The sequence below is a fragment of the Thermobia domestica genome, chromosome 2 (genome assembly GCF_964235325.1).
Source record: "Thermobia domestica chromosome 2, izTheDome1.hap1.1, whole genome shotgun sequence".
Lineage (NCBI taxonomy): Eukaryota > Metazoa > Arthropoda > Insecta > Zygentoma > Lepismatidae > Thermobia > Thermobia domestica.
The window spans coordinates 34,289,752-34,308,231 of NC_137455.1; the positions used below are offsets into that span (position 1 = coordinate 34,289,752).

General features: G+C 36.4%; 1 protein-coding gene across 1 annotated transcript in view; it reads right to left on the minus strand.

Annotated features, from left to right (window-relative positions):
• LOC145671393 (DGAT1/2-independent enzyme synthesizing storage lipids) overlaps positions 1–18,480 on the minus strand; it is a 68,453-nt gene that overhangs the window by 16,554 nt on the left and 33,419 nt on the right. Inside the window, exons 2-5 of the mRNA XM_081740514.1 lie at positions 11,295–11,501; positions 5,913–6,051; positions 4,126–4,220; positions 1,455–1,622 (exon numbers count right to left, since the gene is read on the minus strand). Coding sequence (XP_081596640.1) covers positions 1,455–1,622; positions 4,126–4,220; positions 5,913–6,051; positions 11,295–11,343 — 451 coding nt within the window. The 5' untranslated portion in view covers positions 11,344–11,501. The remainder of the gene's footprint in view (positions 1–1,454; positions 1,623–4,125; positions 4,221–5,912; positions 6,052–11,294; positions 11,502–18,480) is intronic.

An 18,480-nucleotide genomic window follows, 5' to 3' on the forward strand; every position in this document is an offset into this window, starting at 1 on the left:
CATGCCTGTTGTTCTATATGGTTGCGAAACATGGTCGCTTACTCGGAAAGAAGAAATGAAATGAAATCTTTGAGTTTTACGTCCCACGGTTATGCGCGGTTAGGCTAAAGCAGACAGTGATTATGAGAAATGAATGAAATGGTGGAATGAAGAAAGTGGGAGGAAACGGGAGAACCCCGAGAAAACCCACGCACACGGTGTTTGTCCACTACAAAGTTCACTTGGCGGGAGCAGGATTTGAACCCGGGACCCCATGCACCAGAGGTGAACGCTCTACCATTGAGCCACCGCGGCTTTTGAAAAGAAGAACATAGACTGAAAGTGTTTGAGAACAAGATCCTGAGACGAATATTCAGACTCAAGAGAAACGGGAATGGAGAATGGCGGAAACTTCATAACGAGGAACTACATAATTTATACGGTTTACCAAACATTGTTAGGGTCATCAAGTCTAGGAGGCTTAGGTGGGCAATATTAAGATGGATCTCGTAGAGATAAAAATACAAAGTAGAAACTGGATCCAGTTGGCTAAGGGTAAGCCAGTGGAGAGCTTTTGTGAACGCGGCATTGAACCTCCGGGTTCCATAAGCCATAAAGTTAGTTAGTATGGTCTGTAAACGAGTATACATTGATTGGTGCGAACGGACGTACAAACATCCAAAAATCCATTTTTTGAAATGAAGTAGCCACGAAACATGTAAATCCATTAAAATTTCGCTTTTTTTTTTTTTTTTTTTTTCCACGATGACCATACTTTCTTTTCTCTATTGTAGCTCGCAAGTGAAAAGAAAAGAAATTAATATTCAACTGACTTTACTGTTGATACTAATGTGTACATCCACTTTGATCCTGGTAGTCAAATTGTTGGTGCACAAGTTTTAGGGTTCGATTCCCGGCAAGGTATAAAATTTTGGTATCTTGCATTTATGATTCGTTCCACTGATCACGCATCACCCAGTGGAACCTGCACTATCTGATTAGCCACAGTCCTTCGTTAGTTATAGCATTACCCAGTCTAATACAAACCTTAAGGTCACAACATAAATATAATGCAACCCGTGAGAATTCATGGAATCGGACAGTGTACAATTAAATTTTAAAAAATAAATAAATAAAAAATGTGATAACAAATGAAAAGATGGAGGACGAAATAACTGATAAAGTATGGTACAGTCCGCAGCAAAAAACCTGCAACATGAACGTAAGTTTATTGTGAAACAACGAAGTCTTTTGCTCCAAAATAAGTGTGCAGGGGAGCACGCCAAGGTTTATCATGGCGTGATTCGTGCCACTTAGACATTATGTTGATTCAATGCGCTATTAGACGTAGTTTCTCAATAAACTTACATGCTCATGTTGCAGGCTTTTTGCTGCGGACTGTACCTATCTGAAAACACTTGAAATCATTTGTCTTATAAAACAATCATATAGAAATCTTCGTGTAAAGTACAAACCTGGTATTTTAAACAGAAATCGATCCGCAACAGTGTGGACTAGGCGACTTTTAAATAACAAAGTCTTTGCCATAAAATAATACATATCAACAGGTATAGCACCATGATAATAAACAATTAAAGCTGGGCCATCTTCTGGAATATTTTCGAATCCTTCAATTTCATAACCTAGCAAAAGAAAAAAGAAAAAAAAGTTTTTAAGAGTAGCTATCAGGAAAAGTATGTTCTATACTTGTAAAATGAGACTAATTTTCCCAGCTGTTACAAACATTTAAGTACACAGAGTCCAATTTTCACGAAGCTTTAACAAAAAACTTTTTTTATTTCTATCTACGAATGGTTATCTTTAATCTCTGACATTTAGAATCAATTTACTTCTTTATTTGAGTTCTGCTAATGTACACTCATGTCCAAAATGATTGTTGCATATCTATAACTGTCTTGTTGTGGGAATATAATTTGATAATGATTTTGCAGGGTACTTTTAATACTGTTACTACGTGTATAATCGGGAAATGTATATTTGTAGTAAATTTCATAGGAAAATAATTATAAATACGAAAATTAGAATGAGTAAAACAAAATGGTGCTAAGTGGACAATAAAATATTTTTTCGTTATATTGTTCTTATTTTCTGCTCTTTCGACATGAAATTTGCCATATTCATGTCTTTGTCTATTATAAACATACTAACATTATAAGAAATACTGGCGAATTCGTTATCAAATTATATTCCTACAACAACATATTTACAGACATGCGACAATAATTTTGGACATAAATGTACATTGGGAGATAATCGCCAAAAAAATTACAGTTAAAAGATAGTTTAAGATCCCTGGCCGAGATAACATGATTCGGGGTTTTGCTTACTTAACCTAATACACAAAGATTATGTTTAATAATATTTCTCATTTTGTGGGCAAATTTGACTACTTATGCGATACAGGATTAAAAAGATTAGTATTTATTCATATGAAATATACTAAGACTATTCATGGCTTTGGATTGTTTTAACAAAAGAGACACTGACCAAAGCTTAATACTTTACTTTATTTTAAATTATAATTTGTTACTGTTTCGGATATCTAGCATATCCTTCTTCAGACACGATCGAAATTAATGAAAATACAGACATTTATATAAATGTTGTTATAACAGAGTTTAAATTCTTTATCTGAATTTATAAATAAAGAAAAGAATTTAAACTCTGTTATAACAACATTTATATATATGTCTGTATTTTCATTAATTTCGATCGTGTCTGAAGAAGGATATGCTAGATATCCGAAACAGTAACAAATTATAATTTAAAATAAAGTATTAAGCTTTGGTCAGTGTCTCTTTTGTTAAAATGAAATATACAAAGAATGTGAAATTTTATAGTGATTCTTTTGAGACGATGCTCAGGTCTGCAGAACTGAACTACAGGTAATATCATTATTTAATCTCTAAAAGATTGGATTGTAGCAAGGTTTCTTAACTGTACGGTAATTCCCCGGTGAGTCCTTCCTTTTAATTTCCAATAGCTTTTTCTCTTGTTTCTAGTTTTACTCTCCGTAAAAAAGACAGGAATCAGACATTAAAGCAACTGAAATGATTGCAATATTTTAATTAGTGTGGATGAATGATGAACAAAATAGATATTCGAAGCTGAAAGTATACATAAGCATCCATAAATGAAGATAACTTGCATTTGTTTCGACGATCCATTATCACTATCTTCAGTGTGGTTAGCCGTATTGAATTCATTTTCATTTAAAGGACGCTTAAATGTACATTTTTCCCACTGTTTAAAATGCGATACAATATTAAGATTAAGAAAGATACATACGCATTATATCCAGTGTTTTTGTATCGCAAAAAAAATTAATTATATACTATTTATAAATCACACTCCTCACAATACATTTATTTTCTATAAGTAGGTCATTTTTCTGGTGAAACCGTTGATGGCCATTATTGACAGGCTTCGCTGTATGCATATATTACCAGAAATGGTTAATATTATCACCCAAAACTAAAGAAGGTAATACTAAGAGCTTTTGCTAAATTGTCGACTGAAAGCAGAACGTTCGTATTATTATTCAGTTCAAAACCTTTTGGCGTCGCAAATTCTGTCGATAAATTTTAAGCTTAAAATATATAAAACGACAATCATGCCTGTTATACTATATGGTTGCAAAACATAATCCCTTACTTTGACTCGCAAAGTTTTAACTGGAAATCTAATCGGAAAACTACCATAAGGAGGCCTAAGTGCAGATGAGAGGTTATTTAGATGGATTTCACAGAAACAGGACTAGAAGCTAGAACTTGGATCCAGTTGGCAAAGGACAGAAATCAATGGAAAGTTTTTATAAACGCGGCATTGAACCTTTGGGTTCCGTAGGCCATAAAGTTAGTTAAATATTTAGTTAGATAGAGAGAGGGAGAAAAGAAAACAAAATAGAGAAGTAGTTGTGAAATTGAGCGCCATTTTTGAATCGTGTAACAGTGCTGCTACAATACAAACAATATTATGTATTCATTTCTTAAAATTTTATTTACTATTTTTCTAAGGGCTAATTTAGTTTATTCTCAATATTGATAAGATTTGCGAACTGAACACACACACAATAATAATAATAATGGAAAGTACATAATATGAATAAAATTCCCAATACTTTACCATGCCAAATCCAGCCATGTGCATCCCAAATGGCAGCAACTGTTTGTCTAGCACCATCCCAGAAGTCCCTTTCGTAAGCGTTTAACAATCGATCCCTAAAAAGAAATTATATCCAAACAATATTAATAAAAAGACGTACACATTATACACTGATACATACAAACACAATTTGGATGTATTTTAACTGAAATTTACTTTCTAAATAAGCAAAATAAAACCTCACAACAATCAAGAATAAAACTACTAAACCACCTGCTCCAGTTATTACTGAAATATTTTCTTGTGAAATACGAACAAAATTATACGGTATTTTCGGAAAATTTTATCAGATCATTAATGAAACATTTACTAATGAAATATTAACAACACTATTTCAGTAGTTTTTGAGAAAATCGTCCGAAAAGACCTCACCCCAAGAGTAAACTACCCCTTCTCGATTTTTCCGAGATATGGCTTATTCAACAATAGAGCGTTGTTATTGAAAAATTGATTTACGAAATATAAACTAAATCGTTAGAACAGCTTTTGAGAAAATCCCTAAATTTAATCTTCATTCTTTAGTTGAGCGAGCACCAAACAAGAGAACAAACTAAAATAGTAAGTTACTAAGAGAGGAGGAAATTGGCAACTTTTAGTCGAGGTTACTGAACTAAAGAAGCAAATTACTACAGGAGTAAATTTATTAACTTCATAGAACGATCACTAATGCAATAGTCTCTGTGATGCTAATACGAAGATCCAGGATGATAATTCGTAAAGATACCGGACACACGTGTTGTTTTGAAAAAATCCCGTAAAAAATGTTACAGAGTGTAAGGTTGGGAGAATGCTGAGGCGAACGCAAACCTTCACTATCATCTCTACCAGCATGCCCAATCCATCTGTTTGGCAATCGGCTATTCAATTAACGTCTGCCATCTGAGTGAAAATCGGGATGGTGCTCCATTATGTTAATAAATGAAGCCGAGGATATGCTGTTAAAGTTGTGAAAGAAGCAATGTCTAACATTTGGAGGTACGAAGTCTTGTGTGTACTTGTCGAAGAAGAAAGTGCCATATACTCTTTCGTGGCTCATAGCCCAGAAACATGTACCTTAGAGGAGTCGCGTACATGCTCCATTTAACATCACAAGATTTTCCAGATTCTGACATATTTGTGCACTTTAACAAATGGTCTCATCACTGAACATCAATAATTATGTGAAACAATCATCATCCATTTCGACTTGTATGTCCTTCGCAGAAAGACTGTCTCTTAGCTTTATCGTTCGGTTGCAGGGCCTGCAACAACTGCAAACGGTAGGATGGAAACGTAAAAACCTTCTCACAGTTAGTTTTGGGATGTTTAATTCTCTGCTGGCTGTGGTGATTGATTTCCACGGATTTCATATAAAACTCCCTCTCATACGCTCTATTTGCTTTAGATTCACAATACCCTAATGGCCAGTGGCTGCATCTTCACCGAACTTCCTAAAATTATGTAGCAAAGTGAAACTAGAGTGAAAAAGTGAAAATCCAACCCACAAAACGCCTCCCTGCCTTCATTGGCAGTCAATTTCTCTCCTATCACCCTAGCGGCGAAAACGATAACTACGTTTTTCTTTTCATTTCCATTCATACCACTTTCACGTGTCTGGGTGTTGCTAAGCAAGATTTGCGTCAGGTTTGTAGTCGGGAAGACCGTCTGTAATAACACTGTATATACACACACAGATATTGAAATTAGCTAACAACAAAAAGCGAAGAACAGTTCCAGAATATACATCTGCATTAATAATTCTTACTTACCGATGAAGCTTATAGATATACAGTATGAGCGCAGTGACGTAAAGTAGAAGAATGATGACATAAGGAAGCAGAAAGGTAATCAGTAGTGGAGTGAACAGCCATGTTAACCACAGAGTATAATTAATGTCGATGTATTCCACTGAAAGAAAGAAAAAATATCAAATATTATACATATACTGCATAAAATAAAAACATACGGTTACATCAAGGTCAAACTAGAGAATGTTCTTTTTCTCCTCACGCATTTTTCAATTGCCTGATGAACTGTCTACAGTAATGATGGACTAAATTTTTTTAGAAGAAGGGAATAAACAAGTGGGCGATAATTTATTAAAAGCAACAGTACATTTTCCAAATATCTTTTAATGCTAAGTCCCATTAATGATTGATGTTTCTCGAAGTCTGGTTCGATCTGAGACGCAGTAATTCTCACACGTAAAGTAATGCTCACACTGATTCTAATATAGCTCTTTTGATTAACTATATTTTCTTTACATTCGTCAAATTATGAACCATTTTTGCGAGCCAGATAGAACCTTTCAGGGGGCCGAATTTGGTCCGCGGGCTGTATTTTGCCCATCACTGAAGTGCTAGGTTGGCGGTCACAAGACCCACCTGTCGTGGATTCGAATCCTGTTTAGCATGATCGTTATGTATTGTCATTTAACAATTATTCTTTTCTCACTGTCTCCTCCAACCGACCCTACCGGGGAAAGGGGGGGGGGGTCGGATTCCTGCCTGTTGGGGGACCAAACGGAGGTGGGGGATGGGCCAATCCCAGGAATCTGGGTAACGGTTCTGATCCCGCCAAAGGGAGAGGAAACTATGATATTGGCCGGCACCAAACTCAAATGGTGACTTAACACGTACAATTGGGTCCGGGATGAGATAAGGGAGTGTCTCGACGTGTAAGTGGTACCTCTACACGACAAGGCGGTTGCCAGTTGAACGATAGAGGTAGGCTGGGCCGGGATTGAACAACTCCCTCGGGCATTGCCTAGGGCCCTGGATTTGGGTTGGACTCTGCCGGGCTGTGGTCATACCGTGGGATTCGGTAGCTTGTGGAAAACAATCCCAGGAATCTGGGTAACGGTGAACACGGGCGGGAGGTGAGCTTGCCTTATAACGCTCGGGCGCCATGCCTGCAGAGCATGGTAGGACTGACTCGTTAGCAGTCTGCCTCAAACAGTAGGTTAACTGGTGGGCACTCAGGACTTGGTCCGGCCGCGCAGTGGGCGTATCCCACTCCCTCAGAGAATGGGGGTTACATCGCTTAGGCAAGTCAGAATTAGGGGACAAATTCTGACGGTGCACCACGTGCACGTGGATACACCAACGTATCGAGGAAATACGGGCGCGGTGCGGAACATTTTCGCGGAACCCGCCCATCAAACAGACCGAACGGTCGCGGGCATGCTCCCCATGCATGCAACTAAGCGTGGCAGTAGTAGACCACTAGCAAACAATGTCTCCTCCAACCTAAAGGGCATAACTGTGAAACTTAAAATTCAAAAATAAACAAATGAAGTGATACGGCGTTATTTTTTGAACTCTATCCACTATGACTAAGGAACTTATTACATAAATAACTAAATTCCTGACCAGAGGTCAATACACTTATTTATTAAAACTAAAATACATAAATGTACAAAGCGTCAGAAAATGTTAGTTATTTTTGGAAACTGTTGACTGCACTCTAGCAAATTCGTAATTTATTCTTTTAAATTTCTCACAAGCTAGGACAAAGAAGAACAGGAGCTCATTAAAAGAAGACACTCAATAAAAATAGTAAATTAAAATGAGCATGACTGAAAGAAAATAATAATCTAGATCTCAGTTCCAAGCAATTACCATTCATGTAGAAACTTAAGTAACTATATGAATCATAAAATGTAAATGTGTTGTATTGTTTCAATAATCATGCAATTTTTCTCTTAATTCATGAGGTACGATTCAACAAAATACAGCCCGCGGACCAAATTCGGCCCCCTGAAAGGTTCTATCTGGCTCGCAAAATGGTTCATAATTCGACTAATGTAAAGAAAATATAGTCGATTCGAAAGAGTTGAATTAGAATCAGTGTGAGCATTTAACTTCACGTATGAGAATTACTGCATCTCAGATCGAACCAGACTTCGAGAAACATCAATCATTAATGGCACTCAGTAGTAAAAATGATTTCACGATTCAACAAATACTTTTGAAAGAAAAAGATCTTGAGATAAACAAGTATTAACAAAGATATTACTAATATTTGTTACAAGAACTGACGAAGAGTATCAAGAAGACGGAAAGACACTGTTTACTTTTAATAAATTATAACTGACAAAGCATTGAAAAGACTGGAACTAAATTTATGTTGTTTTAATGTACACTGTATCATACCCCACAAGAAAGCATTTACGTTTATTTTTTTCACATTGACCCGAAATCTCAATAGCTGATATACTGCCTATTAAAGACATAGCACAAATTGCCACAAATAATTAGGGTTGGCAATCCGTTGCACTGTCACATTCACAAATACTGTAGTCTTCTTTCTTTAACAAAGTTTCTAGGTATAAAAATAGAGTTTCGATAAGTTTCGTGACCTTTTCTTTACCAAACCATAAAATTACGTATCATTCTCAAGAGTGAATTGGGTGCGAATTAGGCCGAATTTTCATGCATGCGATAGACATTTTTGGTGGTCAATTTTGACGTTTTATAGAACAAAATTTTCCAATCTGTACTTATATTTGTACAGAAATTGTGACCCAAAAGCTAAATTTCTTGACAGTTTTCTGATTTCGTGATTTCGTGTATATAATATAGGACTCTACGATGATGATATAGGATTGTAATTTTTTTTTGGACGTCTTAATAGAAGTGTACGATAATGAAGGTGTACAAAACACAGATATACTATTCTAGATCCCCAAAAAATCAACACTGAAAAAAGTCAATGACTATTAGTAATGGAGCAATCATCAGTGAAAATGTTGCTACAGTTATTGCAGCCTTGATTAACGAATCAACGGAACACGATGGTGTGTCTAGGCTGTCAGAACCTATCAATGAATTTCCTTTGCAATCTTCTCTTACGTAGCACAGAAAATAGCGAATAGCTTTGCTAGATTTTCGCAGAAATTCTGTCAAATACTGCTATTATGTATAATTGTAATAATTTTATCATCGCTTAAATGATAGTCCTAGCATCGACTAACTTTTGGTGAATTAACAGCGAACATACAGAATACAGATCTGAAAAAAAAAAAAAAAAAAAATACTATATTCTAGTTTGTATATGTTGGATATTTTGGGAGACAAAGTTTGAAAAATGGTGTGACTTCTACCTGCTATGTACAGTCTTGTTATAACAATATGTGTCTTTCAAAAGCGCTGTACTCTAATCCACATTTGGAATTAAACTAAACAAATGTTAATTTGATCAAGTCAACAAGAGCTTTATGTAAAAACTATCTATTTGAATTTCCTATGAATGGTTACCGAAATACAGGGTATATCAAAAAGGACTTTACAACTGTGAAAACTCGTATTGATTTATTCATTTAACTTACAGACATGCTTTTAGTGTCATTTTGTAGCAAACTACATCAAGTTTTGACTCACGTAGTACACTAGTTCAGAAACAAGCTACCACAAGCGCTAGCGGGAGTTGGGAGCAAAGATGACTGAGTTCACTGGTCCTGGTAAATGAATCGCCCCAGATGGGCCAACTGCATGGCCCCCACGTTCACCAAACCTGGCAACTATTGATTTCTTCTTTTGGGAGTTCACCAAGGATATCGTGTTTGTTCCACCCTTACCGGCTTCTCTACCAGAGCTCAGAGCTAGGATCTAACTCGCAATTGAACAAGTCACACCTGGCTGTAGGTAATAGACTTCAGATCGGATGTGGCTTACCAATGGAAGCCATATTGAACCTCTTTAGGTATAAGGTGAAAAACTTGTATTTTGCTACAAAATGACCCCAAAACCACGTCTGTAAGCCAAATAAATCAATATGAGATTTCAAAGTTATGTCTTTTTTGATACACCCTGTATAGCCCCTTTTAAGAGAGATAGGTGGCTAAGAATTTTTGAGAAAGAAAAGAAAACCTGTATTCCCAAAATAAATTAATTTCGATTATTTAAACCTACTTAGTATCAGGGTTGGCAAAAACCAATATTTTTATTGAAAAGGGGCCGCGGTGGCTCTGTGGTAGAGCGTTCACCTCTGGTGCTTGGGGTCCCGGGTTCGATCCCAGGCCCCGCCAAGTGAACTTTGTGGTGGACAAACACAGTGTGCGTGGGTTTTCTCGGGGTTCTCCGGCATAACCGCGGGACGTAAAACTTAAAGATTTCATTTCATTTTTTATTGAAAAATAAAAAAAAAATTTTTTTTGGTTTAAATAATTTGCTCTATGTATTTATATCACATATGGACAGAAATAAGTTTGTTACGCCTTGGTGTTATTATGCAACAACCGGGCTATGTTGGAAGGGGTCACATAAGCTTAAAGCGGAATCAAAAGCGCTTCTCGGCTCTCATCCGAGTGAAATTCTCCTCCATTTGAACTCGAAACCGGGACTAACTGGCCACAAATGCGATACGTCTACCGACTCACTCACGAAGGACTCATAATAAAAATACATTCTACAGATATTTACATACATGTTAATATAATGCTCAAGAGTCATTTCAGAAGGACAAAAAGATAAACAGTTGCACAATTGAAACCACTATAAAGAATTATATATGGACAATTTCAAAATACTGTAATAGTCCAAGTTTGTTCACGACGACTTTTATTAGTCCAAGTTAAAGAAATACGACAACTTAACTTGCATATCAGTAAGAAAAGTGAATAAAGATACGAATTATTTGAGTCCACTTTGGCTCTGACCCATTTATACATAGATTCCAAAGACACTTTTGATTTCAATAATGCCCCCTCCCCCCAAAAAAGTACGGCATTTCGATGTATTTTTATCAATAGTAAACATTATTAAAACGAAACAATATTTAGAATTTTTCTTTGATTGCATTGTACAACAAAACAAAAAAATCACAGAAAAAAAAAAAAAAACAATCATATACTCATAAAAAGCAAAAGTTGCTTTTGTATAATAATCTCTTTGAGTAACGAATGGGGAATTTAGGTCTGAATATAATATGAATAATATTCAGGAGTAAAATGTGATAACCCACAAATGTGTGTTCATCAAGATTTTACGAACACTTACCTACACTTTTACGAACATTTTTCGGTTCCTGGTTTAAACCACCTTGGTTTAAACCAGACAGTCCTGCCTAGTATGCAACGTTGATTATACCAAATGATCACAAAATACATCTAATTATTCTTAAATTTTTATTACTATCAACAACATACTCACCTAATACATCTTGAATGTATTGAGTAAAACTGCTCAATAGATTCCACATATTATTAAATAGGCTATTATGTTATCAGGAGATCAAATATCATGAACTGTTACACTTCATCTTTGTCTGGATCTTTCTAGTAGAAGCCTTCATGTAAAAGTATCTTCAATCTATTCCGCAATGACATTGTACTGCTTGTTGTTTGTAAGTAGAAAATCCTGAAAAAGAAACATTCTTATGAATTATTTATCACAAATTCCAGGACTAAACCAAATCAATGTATTTCCTTTCTTTTTTTTTTTATGGTCAATAAATTAACAAATGCTAAAAAAAAAAAAATAATACATTGAAGGCCATGTGACTTAAATAGCGTAAACTGGACTCTCCGTTCACTGAGATGACACACTTCACATTTGCTATGTAAAGTAAGTGACAGCACTTAATGTATGACTCACCGGGCGAACATTTGAATATACTGCAAATCAATGAAAGACTGTTTTCTTTCTCAACAATGCAATCTACTGAACTTTTCAAAATACAGCAAGAAAAAATATGTGGTCCGGTGTTCCCAACGATTTTAACGTCATTTTGTTTAGCGTGATGAGATTTATCTATTGATATACGCTTCCTCATTGGATAAATTTATTCCATTATACACTAATACTACTCTTGAATTGTTTTTTTTTTTTTTTTTTTTTTTTTTTATGTCTGCAATGTCTTTTAAAACTAATAGCCGTGTCACGTGTACACCAGTGAAGGAGCTCGGTTTCTATGGTACGATATTTTCTCAATTAATATTGAAACTTCACTTTCGAATTGAACAAAGACTAACAAAGAAGATGGTACCTATACTTAAAATAGAATGTTACTTAAATAATAAAAAAAAAAAAAGCTTCTCGCTCTCTCTCATAGTTTTTTCCTCTATAAAAATCAATACTGAAACCAGAAATTGTAATGGATTTTCTATCACTTCCGGTTCTAGTACAGACTTAAGGATGGGAAGTCTTGGGATGCTTAATCGATTGCAAGAAACCGCTTCTCACTATATATATATTACCCTTTTTGCTCTACAGTGATCAACGTTAAAATCGGACATCAGGGCACATAGTGGTCAGGTCTCTTGTAAATAGTTGAAAAAAGACCAAAAACACACGAAAAAGTGACCAAACGCACACAAAAAGTGACTAAAGCACACGAAAAAGTGACCAAAAGCACACGAAAAGTGACCAAAAGCACATGAAAAGTGACCAAAAGCACACGAAAAGTGACCAAAAGCACACGAAAAGTGACCAAAATCTCATCATGCCCCCTTTTTTTTTCCTTTGTCAATTTCTCCATCACCTCTCTGTTTGTTTGTTGTTTTGTTTCATCTTTTCTTCTTTAATTCTTCTTTTTGAGCTTCCTCCTTTTTTAAGTTTTCTAAGTATGCTTTGTAGTTACGGTTAGCAGACTTAGCAGATGTAAGAAGCTTCTGAGTAAGTGGAACCAGTTCTGGCCTATTTCCGACTTTCTTCACCCCAGACATTATATTTAACTTAGCATTGCGAGTTCTCAAAGCCATGAAATATGCAAATTCATCTCCTACTCTTAAGAAGAACATACAAGAAGCATAACACAAGACGAACATGATGAACCACACAAACACACACACAACGTTGAGCGGAGCGTTAATTATTACGAGAGAAAACTAAAAGGTTATTATGATAGAAGAAAGAATAGACAAAGAAGGGTTCTAAACCACACCTTGAGAGCTTAAGCATCCACCAATCATCCACTGTGCTTTAGAAAGAATAAAAGCTGACTGTTTCACATGTGGCAGCAAGTACTGAAGCTTTCCGAAGAATAATGAGTAACAAGTTTCTGTCTTTTTCCATTTTTATATTTTTCTTAGAAAACTGTCAATACAGAACATAAATCACACGAAAAAGTCACTTTACCTCCTAAAAAACGAACTTCTAGTGACAAATTTGAAAAAAAAAGTAACTTTTAGTGACCAACTTGAAAAAAAAGTAACTTTTAGTTTAAAAAAAAAAAGTGACTCATATGAGCCCTAGGAAATTGTTGATTTCAACCACTTCCAGTTTGGATATCACCTCTATAAACGAACTAGATTCCTACTTCTTGGTCCTCTACATCCTGGCCAAAATTGGTTATCATCAAGTAATTTTTGAGATGGACAGGGTAAATGTAAATATAAGTGTTTTGGTAAAATAATCTTTTTAGAAACAGTGTTGCCATATCTGAAGATTAAAAAGTGGAGAGGTGTTCTAAAAATAGCGGATTTGAACTATTTGTAGCCCAAACATAAGATTGATTTTTTTTTCAGGTAAACACTTACCATTCTTATCCATTTAATAGAAACACTTGGAGTTGGACATACGTCAGATATCTGGGTTGGCAACGGTCAGGCTGCGACTGCACTTTCGTACGTTAGCAATGGTATGCGTGTTACGGAAAACTCCATACTACGCCAGGAGCAGTACAACTGCAGTGTGGAATAACTGGGAAGATGGGCGATCTTTCTGATTTTCAAGGGGACATGCTTGCTGTAGTTAGTTTTGAGAGCTTTGAAATACACTTTACAACATTTACACTTCTCACTGTCATTTATCATTTCTTTAATACATGTTGCTACATTCTTTGTCTGGGCGCCATGGGATTTTTAAGTTCTTGTTTGTACTCCACTGTACTCATGTAATCCAGTGGATAATACAGTAACACAATTATAGTCACGTTTACACAGCTCCGTTGCATTACTTAACCTTTTCAGGACGAACGGCTCAACCCTTGAGCCAGCAATTCAAACCTCTCTAACTCAGCTCCTAATTAACCTAGAGATATGATTTTGGTATGTACCTCTTCAGAAAGGATGGAACTTTCTAATCCTGGTATATCATTCATGTAGTGGGTCCCGCCGTGAAGGGGGAGGGGGGCAAAGTTGGGTGTTTATAGCTTTCCCTCTCTCCCTTCAGAATTTGGGGGAGGTACCCCCTGATGGAGCTACAAGGATAAAAAATGGCATCCATAGAGACAAATGAACATACTTACTAGCCATACCCAGTCCATGACTTTTGGGCTTGAGAGGGGTGAATAGGAGGGGTATTGAATTTACCCTCTTTCTTATTGTATATTTTCTTATAAAGACAAAAAAAAAAAAAAATTTCAAACTTGAGGAACTCTGGCAACATTGTTATTCATCGTACGCAAGAAAAAAAAAATCTCACATTTACGACAGATATTTGGGACAATGATACACAAAAGTCAAACCCGTCGGTTCAATACGAATGGAAAAAGAAATTCGGAACCCCACACCTACGTGACACATCCTGTATACTATTCAATATCCACTGTAATGTACTCTAACGTTGACAGCCCTAGCGACATTCCTAATTATCACAGACTCACAAACCATACCTCGTTGAAAACCGTATAGACCAGCCATTCCAACAATGTAACTTGTGTGTGTCTCGGGCCAAACCAGTAAAAGAAGACGAAAGTCAAAATTTTGGGTGGAAAATCAAATTTTTCCAAATTTGTCCGACTATGGCAACACTGGTTTGTCGTACACAAGGAAAAAAATTCTCACATTTACGCCAGACATTGGGAACAATGATATTAAAAAATGCCGGGTTTAGGTACAATAGGAATGGAGAAAAAAATTCGGAACATCCAACCTACGTGAATCATCCTGTATTTTGCTCGAGAGATTGTGGTATATGCTCACATTGGCAGGCTTGGCCACGCTCCTAATTGTCACAAACATATCAGCTATGCCTCGTTGGAAAGCTTATTGAACAAACATTCCAACAAGGTAACTTTCGTGTCTGTCGGGCCAAACTAGTAAAAGAAAAAGACGAAAATGAAAATTTTGGGGGTAAATTCAAATTTTTCGAAATTTGTCGGACTATGGCAACTCTGCTATTTGTCGTACGCAAGGAAAATAATTCTCACATTTGCGCCAGACATTGGAAACAACTATGTAGAAAAATGAGGGGTTTAGGTGGAATAGGAGTGAAGAAAAAAAATTCGGAACACCGACCCTACGTGAATCATCTTGTATGTTTTCGAGAGATTGTGGTATAAGCTAACATTGGCAGACTTGGACACGCTCCTAATTGTCAAAAACATATCAGCTATACCTCGTTGGAAAGCTTATAGAACAGATATTCCAACAAGGTAACTTATTGAACAAACAAACACACACACACACACACACACACACACACACACACAGAGAGAGAGAGCGAAAGGAAAACAGTTATCACCTCAGAACGCACCGTTCTATTTTTAGCCTGGTCAAGGTCAGCTATAGTTATCAGTTGAACCTAAGGGTCGTAAATATGCAATACATTTCTTTCAACTTCAAAATCTTCCTGCCGAAGCCAAAGGAAAGAAAAGCAATGATCTTTCGACGAACAATGTTAGGTGAACCAATGCGAGTTTATTCTCTGCCGTTAGTAAGATAGTATTTTTCTGCATTCCTACTGCACTTACACGGTTTATTTTTTGCACAATTGTTCACAATAACGGGGATAAATGTGAGAATTATTTTTCTTGCATACGACAAACAACAGATTGCCATAGTCCGACAAATTTTGAAAAACTTGATTTTCCCCCCAAAAGTTTCATTTTCGTCTTCTTTTTCTTTTACTAGTTTGGCCCGACAGACACGAAAGTTACCTTGTTGGAATGTTTGTTCCATAAGGTTTCCAACGAGGCATAGCTGATATGTTTGTGACAATTAGGAGCGTGGCCAAGCCTGTCAATGTTAGCGTATACCACAATCTCTCGAGCAAAATACAGGATGATTCACGTAGGTTGGATGTTCCGAATTTTTTCTCCATTCCTATTGTGCCTGAACCAGTAATTTTTTATATCATTGTTCGCAATGTCTGGCGTAAATGTGAATTTTTTTTCCTTGTGTACGACAAATACCAGTGTTGCCATAGTCGGACAAATTTGGAAAAAATATTTTTTTCGCAAAAATTTTGACTTTCGTCTTCTTTTACTAGTTTGGCCCGAGAGACACGAAAGTTACCCTGTTGAAATGGGTGTCTCATAAGGCTTCCAACGAGGTATAGCTGATATGTTTGTGACAATTAGGGGCATCACCAGACTTGCCAATGTTAGCGTATACCACAATCTATCGAAAAAATACAGGATGATTCATGTTGGTTCGGTGTTCAGAATTTTCCCCTCGATTCCTATTGAATCTAAACCCTTCATTTTTTGATATAATTGTTCCCAGCGTATGGCGTAAATCTGAGATTTTTTTTTTTGATTGCGTACGGTATATAAGAGCGTTACCACAGTCTGACAAAATCTGAAGAAATGTATTCTTGAAAAAAAAAAATATTTTCGTCTTCTTCTTCTTTTACTAGTTTGGTCCGAGAGACACGAAAGTTACTTTGCTGAAATGTCTGTTCTATAAGGTTTCCAACGAGGTATGGTTTGTTTATGTGTGACATTTAGGGGCGTCGCCAAACCTGCCAACGTAAGGGTAGACGAAAATTTCTCGGGAAAATAGGAACAGGATGATTCACCTAGATTCTATCTTCCGATTTTTTTTTTTTTTTACCTAGTTATTGTACCTTTGCCCTTCATTTTTTTGGTATAATTATTATCAATGTCTGGCCTACAGGTCAGAATATTTTTTCTAGCGTACGACTAGAAACAGTGTTGCCACACTCACAAATTTCGGAAAAAATAAAATTTTCACTTTTTCCTCTTTCTTTCTTTCTTCTTCTTCTTCTTCTTCTACGGGTTGGGTACGGAAGCCTCGAAGGTTATCTTACTAGAACCTTTGTTTCATAAGCTTTCCAACAAGGTATAATTCATACCCATGGAAGAATTAGGAGGGGTGCTAGGACCGCCAAAGTAAAGGTCTACGATTTTCTTGAAATCCCTGCCCGTCCTGAAAAGGTTAAAACTAATAATTTGTGAATTCATATATGAAGGGTAAGGGGAAAAAACAAGGAATGTCCATGTATGTGCTTTACCGGGTGCTTTGGTCTATCTGTTGGGGACTCTTGGTACTATTTGATTGTATATGCCATGCACGCGTAGATGTAGAAATATCCATGTAAAATGGGACGAAAGATTTAATAACCCTATTCTTTGTACGTAGTTTCCAATATTAAAATGCCGTTTTCTCAAAAATGTAATTTTGTGACATTCCTTCTTTTTTCCCCTTACCCTTCATATGAGAAAAAGAAAGAAGTGCATTCCTAAGAATTATAGCCTGCAAATAATTAAAAATAGCCCAAAAAGTAGCGTGTCGTTCAATTGGAAACTTTGGTAGCGAAGGCATTTTTAAAATCGCCCAATCCGCTATCTGTAGCCCAATCTAGTAACACTGCTTAGAAAGTGAAAAAAAAAATAATGGGATAAAGCTGATGGGCAACTTTCCATACTCAAGCCATAAAGAGATGTGGTCCACAAAAGTTAAATGATCACCAAAACATAATTAACTGTTTCAAAAAATCATGCTTCGATATAACTCACCAGTACTTTTGACATCACTAACACATTTGTGCAGTCTTCTGAAATTGACGTAACTTGTTACAAGATAGAGGATAACTTTTTACACGACCAAGTCATTACTACAATATCACAAGAGCATAAATCCAAAGTGGAACTGCTTTAAGTTAACTAGTATATATATCAGGTAACCAAGCAAATTCCGTCGCTTTTCCACCCACTACCTTCGAACATCGATATGTCACCTAAGACGTATGTGGAAGATAAAAAATAGTAACCATCAGCATCGACGACCTTCTGCCAACGTTCTGGAAGGCCACGGATTTCACTGCCGTAGAACTTGGTGGGCCGGCAAGCGAAGAATGCACCACGTGCATTTTGCACCTCTACTAGAGTTTTGAACTGGCCTCCTTTAAGGTGACTGTCCAAGGAATGGAACAGGTGATAATCGGACGGTGCAATGTCCGGGGAGTATGTCGAATGCAATAATGTTTTCCATCCAAGGTTAGATGATGTCCCGGGTCATCCTAGCCACATGGGGCTTAGCGTTGTCCTGTAACAGAAGGACCCTTTTGCGATTCAGAAGTACTGGCTCCAGAGTTTTGAGTTTTTCTTAAAAACACAGCTCAACTGCTGACAATACACAGTTGCATTGATGCTCTGACCAGCTGGTAGCAGTTCTCAATGCATGATGTCGCGAGCAGTCCACCAAATACA